Raw genomic sequence first — 26,598 nt, forward strand, 5'->3', positions numbered from 1 at the left:
TAAATATTGTTTTAATAATATTTTTTTAGACTCTATTTTAATGGTTACGTTAAAGAATATCAACCAAAAAGCTCATCTAATTAATTTAACATGATTTAACAGCAATTTCTTAAAAGTTCAACAAAAATTACATTTTAAGGCCCTTGTGAAATATGTTTTATTATTTTTCTAAAATTCTGTTTTATTTTGATCAAATTCTATAAATTTTCTGCATTCCATTTTAATAGTTTCACTAAATTGTAATAATCAGAAACATGTCTAATTAATTTATAAAGATTAATTAGATTTTTTTTTTTTTTTTTTTTTTTTTCGGAAATAAATCTTATGTATTTACAGTTTTCTTGTAAATAATTTCTGGTAAATATTGTTTTATAAATATTATTTTTATTATTAGTAGTAGCACTATCATTACATTAAGTAATATTTCTGTCAAGTTTAACCAAACCTTTATTTTGACAGGTTGCTGCCTTTACATTTCTATTTGTATATGATATGAGAAATTAATAAATAATTAAAATGATTGAAAATTCTGTTTTTATGACTGGATCCCGTGATTCTGTCCACATTTTCCACTTTGTTCTAATCATAGGAGCCTAAATAAACGTTGATAAGAGTTAATACGGCTCTTATGACTGTATTTATAAATCAGTTTGAGGAGGTTTTATCACATTAAACTCTTTTCTGGATGTTGTTTGATACACGACACACACTCAATGCAAGTCCTAATTAATTTAAACACATTAATGGAGCACTAATAAACTCTGAGTGTTTGTATCTGTGTTTATGTGTGATTATTAATTAGTCAGTGCTGGTAGCTGTCCGTCACACACACACACACACACACACACACACACACACACACACACACACACACGCAGTGATGAAGGTGTCATGTACACCTGTTGATTATCTTCTCATAATTAATGTGTACACACACAGGCTAATTATTCTGCAGCGTTTGATTAATGACTTTGGAGTCTCAGAGTCTCAGACGGAGAGGACAGCTGGGAAATGATTGATGAACACACACGCCACACGGCACCCAAACTCACACACGTGTGTGACAAACACACACACAAACACCAACAGCTTGATCTGCTTCAGCTTCACATCAGATCAGATGCTGATCCTTTCTGGCTTCATTTAATATTCCTGTATGCTAATGAGCTGTGTTGTGATTGGCTGATCTCTCTGTGAGTGATTATGTGTGTGTGGTTCATACTGGATACTGTTTTAATATGTAAATGTGGGTGGGGTTATGTTAATGAGCTGATGGTTTTTGTGTTGTACATGCATTGACTCTCTCTCTGTTTTTGTGTTTGTCTCCAGCTTTTAGAGTTTGACAAAGAGCTGTCTGTGTTTAAGGAACGTCTCCATGAGCTGGACATCTCGTTTCCTCCGAGGTACGAACAACTGCCATACACAATACACAAAAAGTTGAAATGAGACACTGACCCGACTGTTACGTTTTTAGATCAAACTTGGAATTCGTTTTTTCAATAAGTTGAGCCATATGAACTGAATTGCACAATGAGTTAAATATAAAGCATAGTTATAAGAATATATATATATATATATATATATATATATATAGTAATAAGTATAGTAATAATAATGATATAAATATTTTTACTACTACTAATAATATTAACATTATATTAAAAATATAATATGTTATAATAAATATAAAATATATAAAACTACTTTATGTATTCATTTTATAAATATATTATTCAATTTATAAAGTTAATAATAATAATTTATAAAGTTAATTTTGATTAATTTATACAGTAATTTATGATGTAGAACATTAATGCATTTTTTAATGATTATTATGATATCTATAATGATTGTTTATTATTTTAATTCGTTTATAATAATAGTCATGAAAATTTCAAACAATAATGATAATATTGATTTATAAAATAGATAAATATATGTATGAATTTTATAAAAATATTTAAAAATAATACTAATAGTTTTATTTATTTGTTGTAATTTATCATTTTAATTAATTTAATTTATAAATATTTTCAGTGTTTAAAGTTTATAATAATAGTAATAATATAATTATATTTACTACTACTACTAATAAAATAAATAAAATATGATAATAAATCTAAAATAGTTTAAAAAATGATATAAATGTATTATTTAATTGATAAAGTTAATCATAATAATTTATAAAGTTGATCAAATTTATACAGTAATTTATGATGTGTACACTAATATTTATTATTGAGAACATTTATAAAGGCATTTTTTATCATGTTTTAAAAATAAAAATAAAACTGTTATTATCTATGATTTATTTAATAATAATTATAAATTACTTTATTATTATTATATACACTGCCACTTAAAAGTTTGGGATCAGTAAGATTTTTAATAGTTTTTAAAGACGTTTCTTAAGCTCATCAAGGCTGCATTTATTTGATCAAAAATACAGAAAAAAATGTAATATTGTGAAAAATTATTTCAATTTAAATAACTGTTTTCTATGTGAATGTATTTTAAAATATAATTTATTCCTGTGATGCAAAGCTGAATTTTCAGCATCATTACTGCAGTCTTCAGTGTCACATGATCCTTCAGAAATCATTCTAATATACTGATTTATTATTAATGTTGGAAACAGTTGTGCTGCTTAATATTTTTTTGGAAACCTGTGATACTTTTTTCAGCATTCTTTGATGACTAAAAAGTTAAAAAGAACAGCATTTATTAAAATATAAATCTTTTCTAACAATATAAATATTTACTATCACTTTTTATTAATTTAATACTGAATAAAAGTATTCTATTTTAAATAAATGCTGTTCTTTTTAACATTTTATTGATTAAAGAATCCTGAAAAAAGTATCACAGGTTACAAAAGAAAAATGAAGCAGCAACTGTTTCCAACACTGATAATAATGTGACACTGAATACTGCAGTAATGATGCTGAAAATTCAGCTTTGAATCATAGAAATAAATTATATTTGAAAGTATATTAAAATAGAAAACCACTTTTTAAAATTGCATTAACATTTCACAATATTACTGTTTTTTTCTGTATTTTTAATCAAATAAATGCAGCCTTGATAAACAGAAAAGTCCTTTAAAAAGCATTAAAAAGTACTGATCCCAGTCTTTTGAGCGGCAGTGTATGTGTGTATTTTTTTATTTAATTACTGATTATTATTTGATTGATTGATCGATTGGTTATTAAATAAACTGAAATTTACTGAAACATTAAATGTTTCAGTAAAAATTAATTGTGCTGCATTTATTGTCACAGGTTCGATTCTTGAATACAATGCAACTCACTTTGGACAAAAGCATCTACCAAATGCATAGATATAAATGCACCACGATAATGTTTAATAAAGCTATGCATGCTCATAAACACACATGCATTGATTTGAGCACAATAAGAGATCATCTAATGTGAGGATGAAGCGTGAACTCGGTGCACAGATGGCGATGGGTGTTTCTGAATGACAAAGAACAATCGCTGCAGTTTTTGATGACTGGAGAGGCGTTTCTGAGAGCGTGTGTACGTCCAGTCCGTCTCAATCTCTGTTCATTCGCTGAGTGCTAGAACGGCTCCCGATCAACTTTTACACGCTCATTAGGACTTCCTGAGACGCCCGTTTCCTCCATAAATCCACCCGTCCCTCATGTGAAGCCATGTAAATGAACACAGTTTATCAAGTAATTATTGTTTGATTCCGGCGTTTCATTATCTGCCGTGATTGAGTCTCGGCTGACGCCGAAGGTCGAGCATCATTAGCTCACGTGTGTTTAACATAAGTGTCTGGGTCCCGCCGGCGTCTGAAAGGGCTAATTGTAAATTCATCTGTTTGACGATCATCCACTATGGCTTTAGCATATTAAGGCAGGAGAGAAGGGTCAGACGCTCTCTGGAGGATCACAGCAGTGGGACTCGATGCGCTTCTGCAGGATCAAACGCTCACAGAGAACGCCGCTGATTCTGATCTGATTACACTCTTTAACACCACAGATTAGGAGCGTTTCGGACCAAATAGCAGAACTGAACTACTCAATCTGAGACAGAACAGACCACACAGATGGGTTCAGGTTTGAAATTAATGAAATATTACTATAATAATAATAATAATAATAATAATAATAATCTTATTATTAAGACAATTGAGTTACAGCTGATGAAAATTCAACTTTGCATCACAGGAATAAATGAATTAATTTATATTTGAACATTTTTGCAATATTACTGTTTTTCTGTATTTTTGAACAAATAGATGCAGTCTTGATGAGCAGAAGAGACAGTACAAGTCTTACTGATCCCAAAAGTTTTAGTTATACATATATATCTGTTTGGCGTCTTTTGGAACTGGAGCGAAAATAGACAAAATAGCTGCTGTTTTGTGTCTAAAATTGTTATAAAATAAAAAATATATATGTATGTTAAGATTTAAATGTCTTCTAAATATTGTTACCTGATATTTAAATTCCAAAGCATCCAGAAATATTTAAAAACTGCCCTTTTTATATGAAAATTATTTTTTGGTTTATATGTATTTTAAAATATATTTCTAAATATATTTTCCTGACTTTAAAATGCCAATGCATATAGAAATATTTAAAAATGGAAAATCTTAATATATTATTCAGCTGCGAATAATATAATATATATTAAGATATTTCCATTTGACATATTTCTGGATGCATTGGCATTTTAAAGTCAGGAAAATATATTTAGAAATATATTTTAAAAAAATGTATTAAAATTTTTATATAAAAAAGATATTTCTGGATGCATTGGAATGTAAATGTCAGGTAACAATATTTGAAAACATTTAAATTGTAATATACATATATATTTTTCATTTTATAATGATTTTAGAGACAAAACAGCAGCTATATTGTCTATTTTTGCAATAATTCCAACATATATGTTTGAAAAATATCTAATAAATTCTATCCAGTAATTTATGAAAATTATAATCATAAAAATAAATGTTTGGGGCTTATAAGACTCGCCAAGGCTGCATTTATTTGATCAAAAATACAGTAAAAATTGTGAAATATTATTACAGTTTAAAACAGCTATTTTCTGTGTGAATATCTGTTACAATGTAATTTATTTCTATGATGCACAGCTGAATTTTCATATATATATAAATACGGTCAAGCCCGAAATTATTCATACCCCTGGCAAATTCTGACTAAAACTTACTTTTATTAAACCAGCAAGTTTTTTTTTTCACCAGAAATGACACAGACATTTGGACTATTTGGTATGGTATAGAAATTTGGATTTTCCCATAGACTGACAATTTGCAAAAGGTATGAATAATTTTGGACATGCCACTTTTTGTTCAAATGTAAATAAAAGCTGAGAAATATTTTTTTCCACAATGATGCCTTTTGTACATCGGGAGAAGCCTGTGTCATTTCTGGTAAAAAAAAAAAAAATCGCTGGTTGAATAATAATAATAAATAATAGCATTAATTAAGCATCACTGTTTAAGTTCAGAATGTTGTTGGTTTGTGTGATTTTGGTGAACACTGGCTGTGTTTGTGTGAGCGCAGACTCATGTATCACGTCTGAGCGGGACAACACGTGTTTTATCCTCCGCTCGCTGATGTTTGGTGTGTTTGTGAGTGTTGTAAACGCACATGAAGGGCCGGCGGGTCGGTGTGTTTGAGCGCGACCCTTCACACGTCCGGCGCTCACACAGAGACGTGTGGAATTTGAGCAGATCCCGCCAACGCTGGAGCTGGAGCCGCGCCGACGACGACTAAAACACACGCAAATCATCAACATCACTAACAAACACTAGTCCTGTACTGATCTAGACGTGTACTAGTGAAGCCCAGGACTACTGCAGTCACATGCATGGCAGGAGATTGTAAAGCTAGGATGGAAAATCATGTTTTGCCAAATCTTTAAAAAACAAAAAAACTAATAATAAAAATTTTTTAAATCTATTTTAAATATTTTTTTACCTAACATTCAAGGAATTTGTTGTGTTTTTTTTAAGGTGCTCTTTGTACATGCATGCATACATATCTGACATGAGAACAGAAAACATTTGAATATTAAGACTTACCAAAAAATATATAATGATACGTTTATGAATCTGGAATATAATATTTGTGTACAGATTTGTGCATTATTTATAGCTGTATAAATAAAGATATATGCATATATTCATTTTGCAAAAAAAGGATAACTCAGTTTTTAACCATTTTCAAAAATTGTGTTTTTTCATTGTGCATTCCAGTTAATAACAATCAAACTACAGTTGGGTTATTTTTATTAGATAAAAATAACACAATAAAAACAACTATAAAAAACATGATTTATCTGTTTTTGCAAATAAACTCTTCATATATATATATATATATATATATATATATATATATATATATATATATAAATATGGCCTTTTTTGGAATTACAGCAAAAATACACAAAATTGCTGCTGTTTTGTCTCGAAAATCATTATTAAGTGAAAAATATATATGTATATTAAAATTTAAATGTTTTAAATATTGCTACCTGACATTTAAATTCAAATGCATCCAGAAATATCTATATCTAAAAACAGTCATTTTTATATAAAAAAATGTAATCTATTTCAAATATATTTGCCTAACTTTAAAATGCCAATGTATCTAGAAACATTTAAAAATGGAAATAGCTTAATATATTATATTATTCACACCTTGATAATCTAATAAAAAATTGTATAGAAAAAAAATGATGTAGAAAAAAAATCTAATAAATTCTATCCAGTAATTTATGAATGGCTCAAAAAAACCATAGTTTTTTGTTTGGGGTTGGTAAGACTAACCAAGGCTGCATTTATCTGATCAAAAATACAGTAAAATTTTAAAATATTATTAGAGTTTAAAACAGCTGTTTTTTATGTGAACATCTATTAAAATGTAATTTATTCCTGTGATCAAACCTGTATTTTCAGCATTATTACTGCAGTTTTCAGATGATCCACATGATGCTGATTTGCTGCTCAACAAACATTTTTGATTATTATCAATGTTGAAAACACTTCCCAATATTTTGTGGAAACTGTGATTCTTTAATTTTTCAGAATTCACAGATAAATAGAAAGTTTTAAAATATAAATCTTTTGTAACATCATGAAAGTCTTTACTGTCACTTTTAATTAACTGAATGCACCCTTGATGAATAAAAGTGTTAAGTTCAGTTGTAAAATTATTCTTCAATTAATATATTTATCAACTTTATAATTATAAATAATTAAGAAATACTTCTTTTACAATTCTATTACTATTATTAGTATTACAAACTATTTAAAAAATTAAATGAATTAAAATGATAAATTATTATAAATAATTAAAATTAGAAAAATTATTATTAAATAAAATTATAAACTTTTTTTATTTTATAAATTAATATTAATATTGAAATTATTGTTTGAAATTAAAAATTCTAAATTAAATTATTTTTATCTTAAATGTGCACACAAACGCTCTCAGAACTTATTAATGTTCATTATTATATTCATCTTCAGATTTAGCGAAGAAGCTGAAGGTAGAGTGAGAACATCACTGTTCATGTTTGCGTTCCTCTGGTCTGTTGTTGTTTGTGGTGTTCAGATAGAGATGTTTCCATCCGCTGATCTGCAGTGATTGATTGAACGGCAGTGCATTAGCTCCACTGCTCTATGATTTTATTGTAGGACTTTCTGTGTAAAATCAATGCAGAAATTGAGGAGCTGGTCGGCCGCTGGGAATTCCCAGGACGGCGAGAGACTGCGGGAAGACAATGCGATTTATTTCGCTAACCGGGTTAGCGGAGCAGAGCGATGGCTGTGAGCGAGTTGAAGTATGTCTTGTGAGCTTTGTGGAGTCTAGACGGCTCTGCAGGCTTTGCTCGCGGGTCGTGAGGTGAGCGTGTGAAGGGTCGGAGGTGATGTGCAGTTATTCTTCACCGTTTGGTGACGATGTTGAGACCCGCGAGCGCTTTAGCCCACATCTCTTCAACACAGCGGCTCTGTGACGATTGCACTCAGCGCTTTGCTGTAAATGAAGAGAGTAGAGTAACACATCAACCCAGACACACGGATGCTAAACTTTTGAAAAATCATAGTTTTGTTTTGCCGTGATGCTTTCTAATGCTTTTATTAGTGTTGTTTACTCCATTCAGATTAAACTAGGCATGCTTCAGTGTTTCATTTAATTTTTTTTTAGTGCAAACAGCTCATTTCCATTAATTTCCCGCATGTGAGATGACATTATTATACTGCGGTTAGTTCCGGTCCGCTAATTGGATTGGACACCAGTGCTAATATTTTCTATTTAATTATTGTTTGTGTCTCTGATTTTTCTGCTTTGGCCTCTTTTGGAACGATTTAATTAAAAAATACACAAAATAGCTGCTGTATTAGGTCAGACATCTTTATAATATATAAAAAAGCTGTTTATATTAACAATAAATTTAGTTGAAATATTTGACCTGACAATGAAATGCCAGTGCATCCAGAAATATCTTTTAAAAAATTATTATAACATTTAAATCTATTCCAGATATTGTTACATGGCATTTATATGCTAATGCATTCAGAAATGTCTTTAAAAAATGTAATAATAATAATTAAATCTATCCTAAATATTGTTACATGCCATTCAAATGCCAGTGCATCCAGAAAATATTACTATATAAAAAATTGTATAATAAATTTTACATCTTTTTAAACCTTTTCTAAATGGTACATGACATTTGAATCCCAATGCAATGCATATCTTTAAAAAAATTCTTATCTACTCCAGATATTGTTGTTCTTAACTTAAAATAATTTGTTCCCTGATTCCTTAAAATTTTAAGTTCAGTCAACTCAAAAAACTTTAGTCAACTTGAAATGTTAAGTTTTACTAAGTAACAATTTAGATATTTGAGTTGATTCAACTTAAAATTTTAAGGCAGCTGGGTAACTTTTAAGTTAAAAAACTATTTTGTTTTGTTAAGTCAGTTCTAATATCTAAGTTGTCAAGTTGACTAAACTTATTTGAGTTGAATGAACTTAAATTTTTAAGGTAGCAGGGTAACAAATTATTTTAAGTTGACTCAACAAATTTTGGTTTTGTTTTTTAAAATGTAAATTGTAATTTTTGTATAGCATTTTAAATTAGCCCTAGTGAGTCTGAAATGGCATTTACACATTAAATATTGGAATTATCAGGTCATTTTGATATTCATGACTGAAAAAATCATGAAAAACTAGCTGAAATAATTTAATGGTAAGGTTTTTTTATTTTATTGGTCTCCCACTTCCAAGTTTATATCTCGCAATTTCGAGTTTCCGACTTTATAACTCACAATTCTGACTTTATATCTCGCAATTCCAACTTTTTATCTTGCAATTCCAACTTTATCTCTCAGGTCTGACTTTATCTCACAATTCCGACTTTATCTTGCAATTCCGAATTAATATCTCGAGATTCTGACTTTATATCTGGCAATTCCGACTTTATTACCCGCAATTCCAACTTTACATCTCACAATTCCAACTTTTTATCTCACAATTCCAACTTTACATCTCACAATTCCAACTTTACATCTCGCAATTCCAACTTTACATCTCGCAATTCCAACTTTACATCTCGCAATTTCAACTTTACATCTCACAATTCCAACTTTACATCTCGCAATTCCAACTTTACATCTCGCAATTTCAACTTTACATCTCGCAATTCCAACTTTTTATCTCACAATTCCAACTTTACATCTCACAATTCCAACTTTTTATCTCACAATTCCAACTTTACATCTCACAATTCCAACTTTACATCTCACAATTCCAACTTTTTATCTCGCAATTCCAACTTTACATCTCACAATTCAAACTTTACATCTCGCAATTCCAACTTTACATCTCGCAATTCCAACTTTACATCTCGCAATTCCAACTTTTTATCTCGCAATTCCAACTTTACATCTCACAATTCCAACTTTACATCTCGCAATTCCAACTTTACATCTCGCAATTCCAACTTTACATCTCGCAATTCCAACTTTTTATCTCACAATTCCAACTTTGCATCTCACAATTCCAACTTTGCATCTCACAATTCCAACTTTTTATCTCGCAATTCCAACTTTTTATCTCGCAATTCCAACTTTACATCTCGCAGTTCCAACTTTACATCTCACAATTCCAACTTTTTATCTTGCAATTCCAACTTTACATCTCACAATTCAAACTTTTTATCTCACAATTCCAACTTTACATCTCACAATTCCAACTTTTTATCTCGCAATTCCAACTTTACATCTCGCAATTCCAACTTTACATCTCACAATTCCAACTTTACATCTCGCAATTCCAACTTTACATCTCACAATTCAAACTTTTTATCTTGCAATTCCAACTTTACATCTCACAATTCCAACTTTACATCTCGCAGTTCCAACTTTACATCTCACAATTCCAACTTTTTATCTCACAATTCCAACTTTACATCTCACAATTCCAACTTTACATCTCACAATTCCAACTTTACATCTCACAATTCCAACTTTACATCTCGCAATTCCAACTTTACATCTCACAATTCAAACTTTTTATCTTGCAATTCCAACTTTACATCTCACAATTCCAACTTTACATCTCGCAGTTCCAACTTTACATCTCACAATTCCAACTTTTTATCTCACAATTCCAACTTTACATCTCACAATTCCAACTTTACATCTCACAATTCCAACTTTACATCTCACAATTCCAACTTTACATCTCGCAATTCCAACTTTACATCTCGCAATTCCAACTTTACATCTCACAATTCAAACTTTTTATCTCACAATTCAAACTTTTTATCTCGCAATTCCAACTTTTTATCTCACAATTCCAACTTTTTATCTCACAATTCCAACTTTTTATCTCACAATTCCAACTTTATCTCTCAGTTCTGACTTTATCTCACAATTCCGACTTTATATCTTGCAATTCTGAATTAATATCTCGAGATTCTGACTTTATATCTTGCAATTCCGACTTTATATCTTGCAATTCTGAATTAATATCTCGAGATTCTCACTTTATATCTCACAATTCCGACTTTATTACCCACAATTCCAACTTTATATCTTGCAGTTCTGAATTTTTATATTGAAATTCCAACTTTATATAGAAAAATCATGAAAATTTCTTTGCAAATATATGTTTTATAATATTAAATCGGCTAGATACTGATACAAAAAAGATACAAAAAGCTTTGTGCACATATGTATACATCTTTATATATATTTTATGTTTATTTAATGTTTTTAAAGTAATATTGACCTTAAAATTCACATTTAATCCAAATACCTGTCATTCAAATGTCAATGCATCCAGAAATATCTATAAATGCAATGAATTCTAATGCTGTAGCTGTAAATGTAGCTATGTAGGAAACTCTTGATTCTTGACATGGCCATTTGGTTTGTTTTATTTGAAAGAATCTCTCATCAACTGATTTTGCAGTTTGGCTGTGAATAGTTGTGAGTGACATCATTTCTGACAGTCAGTGTCATTGAGGAAACACACTGTATGACGTCTAGCGTGTGTGAACTGAAGAAAGTCTGTTTGTAACACGTTTGCATGATATTCTTCTGCGCTCCAGCCGTCTCCACTGTCATTCTGTCAGAGAGCAGCAATAAAAACACTCATTGACAGTCGAGTGACATTGTTGTGAAGCCGTTTAACGCTGAAGTGACGTCTTTCATTGAGACGCTTGATGAACACACATGCATCTGTGTTTGTGAGAGGGCATGAGTGTCGTCACTTCAGCAATAATCAACACTGCTGTTCTAGCATCACTGAGACACAATTAGATGGTCTGCTTTCATGTTAATTATAGTTACAGTTTTAGTAACTTTGTTTTTGTTGTTTTTACACACTATATATTTTTATTCAGATTTTTATTCAAACTTTACATCTCACAATTCCGACTTTATTTCTTGCAATTCCAAATTTAAATTTTGAGATTCCAACTTTATATCTCACAATTCCGACTTTATATCTTAAAATTCCAACTTCATATCTCAATATTCTGACTTTATTTTCGGCAATTCCGACCTTACATCTCACAATTCAAAGTTTTTATCTGGCAATTACAGCTTTATCTCTCACAATTCCGACTTTAAATTTTGAGATTCCGACTTTATATCTCACAAATCCGACTTTATATCTCACAATTCAGACTTTATATCTTACAATTCCAACTTCATATCTCGATATTCAGACTTTATAACTCACAATTCTGACTTTATATATCAGAACTCCAACTTTACATCTCGCAATTCCGACTTTATATCTCACAATTCCAACTTTATATCTTGCAATTCCGACTTTATATCTCACAATTCCAACTTTATATCTTGCAATTCCAACTTTATATCTTGCAATTCCAACTTTATATCTTGCAATTCCGACTTTATATCTCACAATTCCAACTTTATATCTTGCAATTCCGACTTTGTATCTCCCAATTACGGCTTTATATCTCACAATTCCAACTTTATATCTCACAATTCCAACTTTATATCTTGTAATTCCAACTTTATATCTTGCAATTCCGACTTTATATCTCACAATTCCAACTTTATATCTTGCAATTCCGACTTTATATCTCACAATTCCAACTTTATATCTTGCAATTCCGACTTTGTATCTCCCAATTCCGACTTTATATCTCACAATTCCAACTTTATATCTCACAATTCCAACTTTATATCTTGCAATTCCGACTTTATATCTTGCAATTCCGACTTTGTATCTCACAATTCCAACTTTATATTTTGCGATTCTGACTTTTTAATCTCCCAATTCTGACTTTATATCTTGCAATTTCAACTTTATATTCTACAAATTCCCACTTTATATTTTGCGATTCTGACTTTTTAATCTCCTAATTCCGACTTTATGGCCTGGTTTCACAGACAGGGCTTAGACTAAACCAGGATTAGCACATAGTTCAGTAATTTTCATAAACATGCTTAGAAAAACATGTTACTGGTGTGCATCTTGTGACAAAACAAAGGCATGATATAATTTAAGATCAGTCAGTGCAAGTTTCTTTCAGTTAAAACAGCTCAGGCTTTCATTTTAGTCTTAGACTAGGCTTAAGCCTTGTCTGTGAAACCGGGGGTATATCTCTTTATATCTCTATATAACTTTATATTTTTATGCGTTTAGTAATTTTCAATGGTTGAAATAAGGATTTTAAGGCAAACTGATCATTGTGAGAACCAGATTTGGGACAGCTTACTATCGTGAGAACTTAGTTCAACAATATTTAGTTGCTAACTACCTTCTCTAGGTTTTTATGGGTTGATTCTGAGCTACTCAGGCTGAAAACATTAAGTCTGAGATCCGATTACATCATGACCTCATTAACTGTGCTTTATAATCTAAAGTAAAGACAATCTAAACCGTAAATAGATTTGATTATAAATCATCATACGCGGAAATTGGCTTTTTCCTGTTGCGCAACACATACACACAAACATTCAGACAAACACACACCTCTTTCTGTAACTCTGTGTTTGATTGACAGCTCCATGGTTCTGTGCTGCAGTGCATCATGTGACCTCTGTCCTCTCATTAATAGCGTATCTCTTATCGGTGCGTTCAGTCTCTTTGTGTTCAGAGTTTATACGGCCCTCATTAAATGCAGGCGTCTCAATGAATCAGTGTTTGGCTTGTCACGTATTTGTCATCATGTATAACGAGATAACCGTCCGCGATGTGGGGCGCGGTCAAAGCGGCGCTAGGATAGGTCATGTGACCGAGGCGACAGCTTAAAGCGACAGTCCTCCCAAAAATTATGTTATCATTTACATGTCATTCAAACCTGCAGGACTTACCTAAAGAAGACATTTAGCTGGATGCTGTTATTGTTATTCTTAATTAAAATATTGGAAATAATTTTGTATGAATTGAAATAAAGATTAAAATAAATTTTCTAAATATTTTCTATTTTATTTTTTCTATTTGGAAAAATAATATTACAAAAGGTTAAACTTAAAAATCTTAAGTAAAAGGGAGACATTTCATTTCGCATTAGTTTTGAATAAGTTGAAGTAGTAAAATTACTAAAACAAATATAAAATACATTTTTAATCGAATAGTTTCTAATATCTTGTTGATAGAAAAAGAATATTAAAAATACATATGGTTACAAATCTGAAGACTAAGACAATTGACATTAGTAAAATTACAAAAACTAAAATTATTAAAATATTAAATATTAAAAATAACAAAAATGTAAAAATAAATAAAGCTAAATTATAATATTAATAAATGCTATAATATTATACTAAAATACTATAATAAAAACATACAGGTAAATACTAAAATAAACCTGGCTAGATGTTGAGGTTTGAAATGGTATGATTGTGTGTAAATGTGTGTAATGTTATTGTTAACAGGCGGTGTTAGTTGAATGGTTAAGCTGGTGTGAGATCTGACTGTAAGACACACAGGTGGGCAATTGTTGAGTTTATCAGCGTGGCCCCATTAATTAGTGTAATTAGTCTTGGCAGGAGTGTGATAGTGTCTGCTGGTCTCCGGTTCACACACCCAGCGGCAGCGTTTACTCTGCCAGATAAGTTTGTACGCGCTAATCGACAGCATTAATCACCGCCCTGCGGCTCCGCGCCGCTGTTTGCTGTTGCATTAGAGTGCTGTCATCTGTGTGTGTGTGTGTGTGTGTGTGTGTGTGTGTGTGTGTGTGTGTGTGTGTGTGTGTGTGTGTGTGTGTGAGCTCCTCGTATGAGCAGTTACAGTGACAGTCTCTCTGTTCCTGCCTACACAGCATTATAAGACATCACTGATGTGAAGACCGATCTAAGTTGACTTGTTTTGACCAAATACAGCGGATAACGCAATTCCAGAATGCACTGCAATCAGATCCTGTGAGTCAAAACTAATGTGGATTTGAAAAAGATTTCATTCAATACGAAAGAGAATCACTAAAATATAGTGGTCAACATTTATAATGGATCCAAAAAATTAAATAAAGTTGTCCTAAGATGAGAACAGGTATTGCTTTGGCTTTAGGACAACTTTGATGAAAGGTTTTGATGTACTTCAAATGTTGACTACTGTAGTTCACTCGAATCACTAACATTTGTTTATGGGAGAAAAAAAATTAAAAAGGTAATTGCAACTATATCTTGCAATTCCAACTTTATATTTCACAATTGCAACTTTATTTTTTGCAATTAAATTTATATCTCGCAGTTTTGACTTTATGTCTCGCAATTCAGATTTTATATCTCACAATTGCAACTATATATCTCACTATTCCAAGTTTATGTCTCGCAATTCCGATTATATCTCACAATTCCGACTATATATCTCACAATTCCGACTTTATATCATGCAATTCCTTTTTTTAATCTCGCGATTATGCCGATTTTTATATCGCAATTCTGACTTTTTATCTTGCAATTCCAACTTTATTTCTCGTAATTCCAACTTTATTTCTCGTAATTCCAACTTTACATCTCACTATTCCAAGTTTATATCTCACTATTCCAAGTTTATATCTCACTATTCCAAGTTTATATCTCACTATTCCAAGTTTGTCTCGCAATTCCGATTATATCTTGCAAATACAACTTTATATCTCACTATTCCAAGTTTATATCTCACTTTTCCAAGTTTATATCTCACTATTCCAAGTTTATATCTCACTATTCCAAGTTTGTCTCGCAATTCCGATTATATCTTGCAAATACAACTTTATATCTCACTATTCCGAGTTTATATCTTGCAATTCCGATTATATCTCACAATTCTGACTTTAAATTTTGCAATTCCTTTTTTTTTTTATCGCGCGATTATGGCGATTTTTATATCACAATTCTGACTTTTTATCTTGCAATTCCAACTTTATTTCTTGTAATTCTGACTTTATTTAACACAATTCCAACTTTATATCTCACTATTCCAACTTTATATCTCAAAATTCCGAGTTTGTATCTCGCAATTCCGAGTAAATCTGACAATTCCGTCTTTATATCTCGGAATTCTGTTTTTTTTATCTTGCAATTCCAACTTTTTATCTTGCACTTCCAACTTTATTTCTCGCAGTTCTGACTTTATATCTCACAATTCCAACTTTTTATCCCGCAATTCCAACTGTATATCATGCAATTCCAACTTTATTTCTCGCAATTCCAACTTTTTATCCTGCAATTCCAACTTTATATCATGCAATTCCAACTTTATTTCTCGCAATTCCAACTTAATCTCGCAATTCCGACTGTATATCATGCAACTCCAACTTTGTCTCAAAATTCTGACTCTATATCTTCCCATTCAGACTGTATATCTCCAAATGTAACTTTTTTCTTGCAATTAATAGTTTATGTCTCACAATTCCAAGTTTATTTCTCACAATTCCGACTTTATATCTCACGATTCTGACTTTATATCGCGCAATTCTTTTTTATCTCCAAAGTAAACTTTTTTTCTTGGAATTGGAAGTTCATATCTGCCAATTCTGAGCTTTTATGTTGCAGTTTTGACTTTATATCTCACAATTCCGACTTAATATCTTGCACTTTTTTTTTTTTTTTCTAAGAACTGCATACAAAATAGAGACTAATATGATATAAACACAATTGCAAGAATACAAAAACCGAACCGTGAGATAAAAAAGCCATATTTTTCTTTTTCTTTTTTATTCCATGGCAGAAATAAACTTTCGTATTTGAGAGAGAAAAATTAGATTTCAATGCTTTTGCATTAATTTCCACAAAAATATTGTGCAGCACAAGTGTTTTTAATAATAATCAGAAATGTGTCTTGAGCAACAAAACAGCATATTAGCATGATTTCTGAAGACTTGAGTAATGATGCTGAAAAATTTTTGATCAGCTATTTTACATTGTAATTATATTTTGCAATATACTGTATTTTTGATCAAATAAAAACAGCCTTGGTGAGCAGAAGAGACTTGAAATGATAACATCTCATACTAGAGTCAGATTGGGGCTCTCTGTCTCAGTAGTAAAGACTGAATCTGAGCATGCATCTTGATCATGAAGGTTGGTTTGCTCTCTGGATACAGACACCTTCCTCCTGCCGTCACTCGGCCGTCAGGCATCAGGGATCGATTTCAAAGATGTGTTCAGTCCTTCGGCAGATCAGATGTGTTTAATCCAGCTGAAGGAGCGCATCTAAAACTTCCTGTAGGGTTTGTGTGGGCCACCCTGAAGAAAGCCGCACGCTTTGAAGAGCTTCTCCCGCCCCTTAATTCCCACACTCTGCATCTCTATCCCTTATTATCCGGCTCTTCCCGCTCTCTATCCTCGGCTATCATTCACTCACTCATTCTTCCTCCTGTCTTTCATCCTCAGAATCATCTCTCGTTAGCATACCAAAACTGCCCTTCATTTCCACATGCTTAAAGTGCCATCAATGCTAATTGCGCTCAGACGTTCTGCAAAGGCCCCTTGCCGGCTCTTGTTTGGCCACTCGGTCGGGGGCCTGTGTGTTAGCCGGATGTGGGCTAACTAGTCCCCCTCCCCTCTTTTACCCCCGCTAACCACCCCTGTTGGACCCTTGACCCGGTCGTCGTGGAGACGGTCAGCTGGGCAGAAGCGGCCGATGCTGATGGTGTTGTCGAGCCGCGAACTGTTTGATTAGCTGATTCCACTAAATGAGCCGATCGTCCGTCTCGGCGACCGCGTGATGAGCCGCTTTCACGGCCAATTGACCAGAGCCAGTGTCTGTGTGTCCTAGCAGCCGCGCACTTAGTGCTGTGTGTGTGTGTTCGCGGAATATGGACAGTAACGCATGCACTGCTTCACAAATATAATACATTTCGTTTCAGAACTGAAAGAGATAAAAACTAAATCACTTTTTGCATTTTTTTATTTCAAACACATTTTCTACCCAGTTATAAATGGCCTACTCTAATGCAAAAACGTCTTAAGAGGTTTTTTTTATTTTATTTTTATATCAAATTATATGATTTATTTTTACATTTTAATACAACACAATTGAAATATACATCAAAGAATTGTTGTGGTACTGAATTTATATAAGAATTTATTTAAATTATATTATTTACTGTAAATTATGTATGTCAATGTGAAGAAAAGAATACATTATTTAAATATATAGTATTCAATATATAGATATATAATATATATCTCACAATTTTAACTTTATATTACACAATTCCAACTTTATATATCGTAATTCCGACTTTATATCTCACAATTCCCAGTTTATATCTTGCAATTCCAACTTTATCTCGCAATTCTGACTTTATATCACACAATTCTGACTTTATATCACACAATTCCAATTTCAACTGTATATCATGTAATTCCAACTTTATCTAGCAATTCCAATTTTATATCACACAATTCCAAACTTTTTATCTCAAAATTCTGACTTTATATCTCACAATTCCCAGTTTATATCTTGCAATTCCAACTTTATATCTCACAATTCCGACTTTATATCATGCAATTCCGACTTTATATCTCGCAATTCCGACTTTATCAAAATTCCGACTTTATATCTCACAATTCCAAGTTTATCTCGCAATTTAAATTTTATATCACACAAATCCAAACTTTATATCTTGCAATTCCGACTTTATATCACACAATTCCAATTTCACCTGTATATCATGCAATTTCAACTTTATCTCGCAATTCCAATTTTATATCACACAATTCCAAACTTTTTATCTCAAAATTCTGACTTTATATCTCACAATTCCCAGTTTATATCTTGCAATTCCAACTTTATATCTCACAATTCCGACTTTATATCATGCAATTCCGACTTTATATCTCGCAATTCCGACTTTATCAAAATTCCGACTTTATATCTCACAATTCCAAGTTTATCTCGCAATTTAAATTTTATATCACACAAATCCAAACTTTATATCTTGCAATTCCGACTTTATATCACACAATTCCAATTTCACCTGTATATCATGCAATTTCAACTTTATCTCGCAATTCCAATTTTATATCACACAATTCCAAACTTTTTATCTCAAAATTCTGACTTTATATCTCACAATTCCCAGTTTATATCTTGCAATTCCAACTTTATATCTCACAATTCCGACTTTATATCATGCAATTCCGACTTTATATCTCGCAATTCCGACTTTATATATCAAAATTCCGACTTTATATCTTGCAATTCCAACTTTATCTCGCAATTTAAATTTTATATCACACAAATCCAAACTTTATATCTTGCAATTCCGACTTTATATCACACAATTCCAATTTCACCTGTATATCATGCAATTTCAACTTTATCTCGCAATTCCAATTTTATATCACACAATTCCAAACTTTGTATCTCAAAATTCTGACTTTAAATCTCGCAATTCCGACTTTATATCACACAATTCGTACTTTATATCTCACAATTCCGACTTTATATCATGCAATTCCGACTTTATTTCACACAATTGCAACTTTATATCTTACAATTCCGACTTTATATCATGCAATTCCGACTTTATTTCACACAATTGCAACTTTATATCTTACAATTCCAACTTTATATCTCACAATTCCGACTTTATATCATGCAATTCCGACTTTATTTCACACAATTCCGACTTTATATCTCACAATTCCGACTATATCTCGCAATTCCGACTTTATATCTCACAATTCTGACTTTATATCTCACAATTCTGACTTTATATCTCACAATTCTGACTTTATATCTCGCAATTCCGACTTTATATCTCGCAATTCCGACTTTAGGTCTCGCAATTCTGACTTTATATCTCGCAATTCCGACTTTATTTCACACAATTCCGACTTTATATCTCACAATTCCGACTTTATATCTCGCAATTCCGACTTTATATCTCACAATTCTGACTTTATATCTCACAATTCTGACTTTATATCTCACAATTCTGACTTTATATCTCGCAATTCTGACTTTATATCTCGCAATTCCGACTTTATATCTCGCAATTCCGACTTTAGGTCTCGCAATTCTGACTTTATATCTCGCAATTCCGACTTTATTTCACACAATTCCGACTTTATATCTCACAATTCCGACTTTATATCTCGCAATTCCGACTTTATATCTCACAATTCTGACTTTATATCTCACAATTCTGACTTTATATCTCACAATTCTGACTTTATATCTCGCAATTCTGACTTTATATCTCGCAATTCCGACTTTATATCTCGCAATTCCGACTTTAGGTCTCGCAATTCTGACTTTATATCTCGCAATTCCGACTTTATTTCACACAATTCCGACTTTATATCTCACAATTCCGACTTTATATCTCGCAATTCCGACTTTATATCTCGCAATTCTGACTTTATATCTCACAATTCCGACTTTATATCTCGCAATTCTGACTTTATATCTCACAATTCTGACTTTATATCTCGCAATTCCGACTTTATATCTCGCAATTCCGACTTTATATCTCGCAATTCCGACTTTAGGTCTCGCAATTCTGACTTTATATCATGCAATTCCGACTTTATTTCACACAATTCCGACTTTATATCTCACAATTCCGACTTTATATCTCGCAATTCCGACTTTATATCTCACAATTCTGACTTTATATCTCGCAATTCTGACTTTATATCTCGCAATTCTGACTTTATATCTCGCAATTCCGACTTTATATCTCACAATTCTGACTTTATATCTCACAATTCTGACTTTATATCTCGCAATTCTGACTTTATATCTCGCAATTCCGACTTTATATCTCACAATTCTGACTTTATATCTCACAATTCTGACTTTATATCTCGCAATTCCGACTTCATATCACACAATTCCAATTTCAACTGAATATCATGCAATTCCAACTTTATATCTCACAATTCCAACTTTATATCTTGTAATTCTGACTTTATATCACACAATTCCAATTTCAACTGTAAATCATGCAATTCCAACTTTATATCTCACAATTCCGACTTTATATCTCACTATTCCAACTTTATCTCGCAATGCTGACTTTATATCACACAATTCCAACTTTATGTCGCAATTCCAACTTTATGTCGCAATTCCGTTTTGCAAAACCACCTCAAAACATGAAAAAAATTGTGTATAAGTAAAGTATATAACTTAAATTATATAATATAAAGTACATCTTAAAACACACCTGAATAACTCTCACAGTCACACTATAGAAAGCATACGTCAGTAGTTTTGTGAAAACATCCCATAATGTGAAGAAAATAATTATTTATTTAAATATATTATGTAAAGTACACCTTCAAACACAATTGAAAATATACATCAGTGTAGATTGGGTGCAAGTAATTTACTTTATGCTCTAATTTATTATGTACATTATATCACATTTAAAATGTAAATTTAATAATAACATTTTATTTAAATTAAATGATTATATATTTAAATGGCATTATTTAAAATACAAGTATACATCATAGTAGTTCAGTTATTTTATGCAGATTAAATACAAATAATAATAAAGGTGTCTGGACAAGATGATTTTCATCAAGTAATAAAAATTTGTTTTAATAAGTTAGGTTTTTTTCATTGCATTTCATTGCATTGCAGTAAATATTAAGGAAAAATGTTTTTAAGTGTTATCAAAATAATGTCACAAATCTTCATCAGAATGACAAAATCTCAATAAAAAGTAGTCTGATTTGTAGTTTAGATTTTGATGTGCAATATGAAACAGTGACTTCTCCTGCTGGTTGTAGTTTGTATTATAATTGGACACAATAGACTCCATAATGCACACGCTCCATTCACGCTGTGATTATGATCTCATGCTGTCTCGTGTAGGAAGTCCATCATTAACATCATAAGGCTGTTATCTGGACGCCTCAATCTGATGTCCATTGTGTCTGTATCGTGTACCATCTGCTCCCCCAGAGCCGTCAGACGTGAGCTCTCAGAAATAGAAATCAGATCCGCTGCTGATCGCTCCGGTGTTTCAAATGGCTGGTCTGCTCATTTTACACTGCAAAATGAAAATGCAAGCTATTAAATAAGAGTCTTTATGCACTAATGAATGATTATAGAGCACAGATCAGTTGTTGTGTGTGTTTCCGCAGTTATCCATACAGTGAAGACTCCAGTCAGGGAAAGCAGTACATGAACACTCGATGTCCCGCCTGGTGTGACCGAATCCTCATGTCCGCCTCGGCCAAAGACCTGCTCATAAAGGTAAGATCATTAGTTTAACAGCTTCATTTCTCTCTCTCTCTGTCAGATTGTAAGTGGTGTTAATCTGAACAAAACAAACCTTGACCTGAATTGAGCTGATTTGGTTTCGCAATTGATGCATTTTGCAACAGTTATTGAACTGAACTGATCTGAATAATGACTCTATTGTCTTCTGTAGAGCTGCTTTATAGCTCAAACTGAGTTGGTTTTATAATTTATGGATTTCATAACATTAAACTAAAATCAAAACCTCACCATTTCACATAAGTCATGCTCATTTCATATGCAAATAGATTAACCAATCACAGAAGTGGGTCATTTACATGTCTTAAAGGAGACACGCCCCTCATACGGAGTGTAAAAGTTAGGCTAGAAAATGGTCTTTAATTAAAGTATGACCGTTTATGATGTTAATATCTTGCTATCATTATAAGTGAGCATTGAGAAACATAAAATGCATGACAATTTTAATCTGAACGTTCTACTTGTTTAGATGTTTATCTGGAGATATAATTTATGTTATATTATTTATTATATTTTCACTATTAAAGAAACACTTGAAACTATAAAAAAAAACATCTTGAGGCTTACAACAAGAAATAAGCTACAAAATAAATTAAAAAATAAACTAAATAAAAAGTAAAATCAGTACAGTTTCAGAAAGTAGTAATAAATGAAAAATAAAACCAAAAAATTTTATTTTATTATTTCTAAATGATAACATTTTAAAATATCAAAAGCTTCCTGTCATTATAAGTGAACATTAGGAAACATTATAAAATAAGCTTTTTAATCATAATCTTCATTTTGATCAGTTTCTCAGCAAACAAGACTTTTTATTTTCTGTAATTTTATATCTTTAGTAAATGCATGTTAATTTATGAATCTTTAGATGATTTGCACTGGAAAACGACAAAAGTCTTGATGAAGAGCAGCACTTTTCCTGTATTCTAGTGGTTCAGAACAGATGTTAAAACCTATTTTGTTTGTCAAATGCATTATAAAGTCATGCATATCGGTTGGAAGTTGCATTTTCATACTTTGAAGCATTGCAAATACATTAACCTTTGTGTTCTGGATTTCCAGTACGAATATCTAAACATCCTTAAATCAAGATGCATTTACTGGAGACGCTATAATTAAGATACAATTCTTGATCAGTTTCTCATCTCAAACAAGACTTCTTATCTTCTGTCATTTAATATCTCCAGCAAATGCATGAATCTTTAGACGTTTGCACTAGAAAACAACAAAAATCCAGTGGTTCAGAACAGACGTTGAAGCCTATTTTGTTTGTAAAATGCATTTTGAAGTCATGCATATTGATTGAAAGTTGTATTTTCTTGTATTGGAACTTTGAAGCATTGCAAATACATTAACCATTCTGTATTTCTGTCTTATTTTCCAGTACAAAACACAGAATGCATGTTAATTTATGAATCTTTAGATGTTTGCACTGGAAAAGACAAAAAATCTAGTGGTTCAAAACAGATGTTAAAGCCTATTTTTTTGTAAAATGCATTATAAAGTCATGTGTATTGATTGCAAGTTGTATTTTCAAACTTTGAAGCATTGCAAATACATTAACCTTTGTGTTCTGTAGTTCTAGTACAAATATCTAAACATCCTTAAATCAAGATGCATTTACTGGAGATGCAAAAAATTACATCCAAAGTCTTGTTTTCTGAGAAAATGATCAAAATGATTGAGTTTATGATTAAAACAAGAACAAATGTCTGTCAATGAGAAATGAAAACTTGTTTCACTTTGAACAAAGTAGATTTTTATGAACTCATTAACAGATATTTGTGCTTGATCTAATCATAAATTCACTTCATCTTGGTCAGTTTCTCAGAAAACGAGACTTTTTTATCTTCTGTCATTTAATATCTCCATTAAATGCATGTTAATTTAAGAATCTTCTATCTGCATATTGTATTTTCAAACTTTAAAGCATTGCAAATAAATTTCACTTCAGTTTATTCCTGTTTTCTTTGCATGCTCTTAAATCGAGCCGTTTAGATCAGACAAACACTGCTTTACTTACGATTCCTAGTTAGTGTTTGAGCACTAGTAGTAGTATTAGTGATGTTCCTCAGGTCAATGGTTAATGAAGAGCTGCTGACCCTCAGATCCACTCACTTACTGCAGAGCAGTGTTTGTTTTCTTAATAGTCGTCGAGTAGCTGAGACAAACGTGGTTTGTGGCGAGCGTCGGCGGGCCGTCCAGCGGTGCGGCGGTGCAGATTGTTTAGACGCGGGCCCGTAAACAGCCTCATCTATCATGCCGCGCTCTGTTAGCTCCGCGTCATGTTATTTTCTGCTTGCCGAGCCCTAACACGCCAAAGGTCCGCGGCGGCGTGTGCGCCGTAATGAAGAGCCAGTCAAGCGCGGGCAGAGGAACGGCCCCGGCCCCTGCCGTAATTTGTTTATCTGTCTAAAGATTACGCAGGCCGAAAATCCACAATTTTATGCTGCCTTTGTAAATTATCAAGCCTGCGTTTGATGAATGTACGGCCGCTTTGGGAGGCGCAGGACGCCACGACTGACCCGCGCGCGTCTGTGCGCTCATTCACATGCAGACACCTTCAGCTCCTTATCAGAAAGGACACAAACAAATCTACATAAAACACTGCACGTAACAAACAAGGCTTGAAATGAGAAAGGTAGAAAGATATTAAATAAAAGGTCAAATTAATGCAATTTCAGCTGATTCTAATAAAACCCTAAACCTTTATTTATACAGTGCTTTTAACAATACAGACTGTGTCAAAGCAGCTTCGCAGCATTACATAGGAAAATAGTGTGTCAATAATGAAATAATTGAGAAAATGCAAGTTCCAGTCGATATGCATGGCTTCATAATTCATTTTACAAACAAAAAGACTTTAACATCTGTTCCGAACCACTAGAATATAGAATGTTTTTTCAGTGCAGATGTCTAAAGATTTCTAAATTGAAATGCATTTACTGGAGATATAAAATGACAGAAGATAAAGAGTTTTGTTTTTTGAGAAACTGATCAAAATGATGTGAGTTTATGATCAAAACGGTAACAAATACCTGTCAATGAGTTCAGAAAAATCTACTTTGTTCAAAGTGAAACAAGTTTTCATTTCTCATTGACAGACATTTGTTCTTGTTTTTATCATAAACTCAATCATTTCGATCAGTTTCTAAGGAAACAAGACTTTGCATCTTAATTATTGCGTCTCCAGTAAATGCATCTTGATTTAAGGATGTTTAGATATTTGTACTAGAAATACAGAACTCCATGGTTAATATATTTGCAATGCTTCAAAGTTTGAAAATACAACTTCCAATCAATATGCATGACTTTATAATGCATTTTACAAACAAAATAGGTTTTAACATCTGTTCTGAACCACTGGATTTGTGTCGTTTTCCAGTGCAAATGTCTAAAGATTCATAAATGAACATGCATTTACTGGAGATATTAAATGACAGAAGATACGATGTTAATCAGAAACTCCATTTCGATCAATTTCTCAGGAAACAAGACTTTGCATCTTAATTTTTGCATTTCCAGTAAATGCATCTTGATTTAAGGATGTTTAGATATTTGTACTAGAAATACAGAACACAATGGTTAATGTATTTGCAATGCTTTTGCAAAGTTTGAAAATGCAACTTCCAAACAATATGCATGACTTTATAATGTATTTCACAAACAAAATAGGCTTTAACATCTGTTCTGAACCACTAGAATACAGGAAAAGTACTGATCTTCATCAAGATTTGTTTTGTTTTCCAGTGCAAACGTCTAAAGATTCAAAATTTACAATGCATTTACTAGAGATATAAAATGACAGAAGATAAAAAGTCTTGTTTTATGAGAAACTGATCAAAAAGAAGTGAGTTTATGATTAAAACAAGCTCAGATACCTGTTAATAAGTTCATGAAAATCCACTTCAAATCAAAAACATCTTCAGAAGAACATTGAAGAGCATCTGCATAAAAGTTTACAAGTAACAAACCTGGTTAAAACAAGAGACATAAAAAAGATAAAACATATACAGTTTAGATAAATATAATTTTAAAAAGTAAAAGCTGTAACAAATTAATTATTTAAACAAAAAAAAGTGAATAAACAAATAAATATATTAAAAAAAAGTAAAAGCAGTGATAGATCAAACAAGGCTAAAACTAAATTTAAAAAAATAAATACATAAATGCTTTTGTAATTATAAATAATTTAAAGAAGTTAAAGTAGTAATAAAACCAACAATTAATCAATCAATAAAAAATAAAATAAATTTTACATTTAAAAATAAAAGTAGTGATGAAAAAATAAACAAAAAAAATAAAACTTAAATAAATAAAATGGAAAACAGAAAGCAGACTATATTAATATAATCATCAAATAATTTCTAA

The 26,598-nt window shown here is 31.6% G+C and overlaps 1 protein-coding gene across 1 annotated transcript in view; it reads left to right on the forward strand.

Annotated features, from left to right (window-relative positions):
- The window catches only part of LOC141325780 (inositol polyphosphate-5-phosphatase A-like), a 49,027-nt gene that overhangs the window by 17,967 nt on the left and 4,462 nt on the right, over positions 1–26,598 (forward strand). Inside the window, exons 4-5 of the mRNA XM_073834514.1 lie at positions 1,330–1,403; positions 22,092–22,203. Coding sequence (XP_073690615.1) covers positions 1,330–1,403; positions 22,092–22,203 — 186 coding nt within the window. The remainder of the gene's footprint in view (positions 1–1,329; positions 1,404–22,091; positions 22,204–26,598) is intronic.

Source organism: Garra rufa, chromosome 2 (genome assembly GCF_049309525.1).
Source record: "Garra rufa chromosome 2, GarRuf1.0, whole genome shotgun sequence".
NCBI classification, from domain to species: Eukaryota; Metazoa; Chordata; class Actinopteri; order Cypriniformes; family Cyprinidae; genus Garra; species Garra rufa.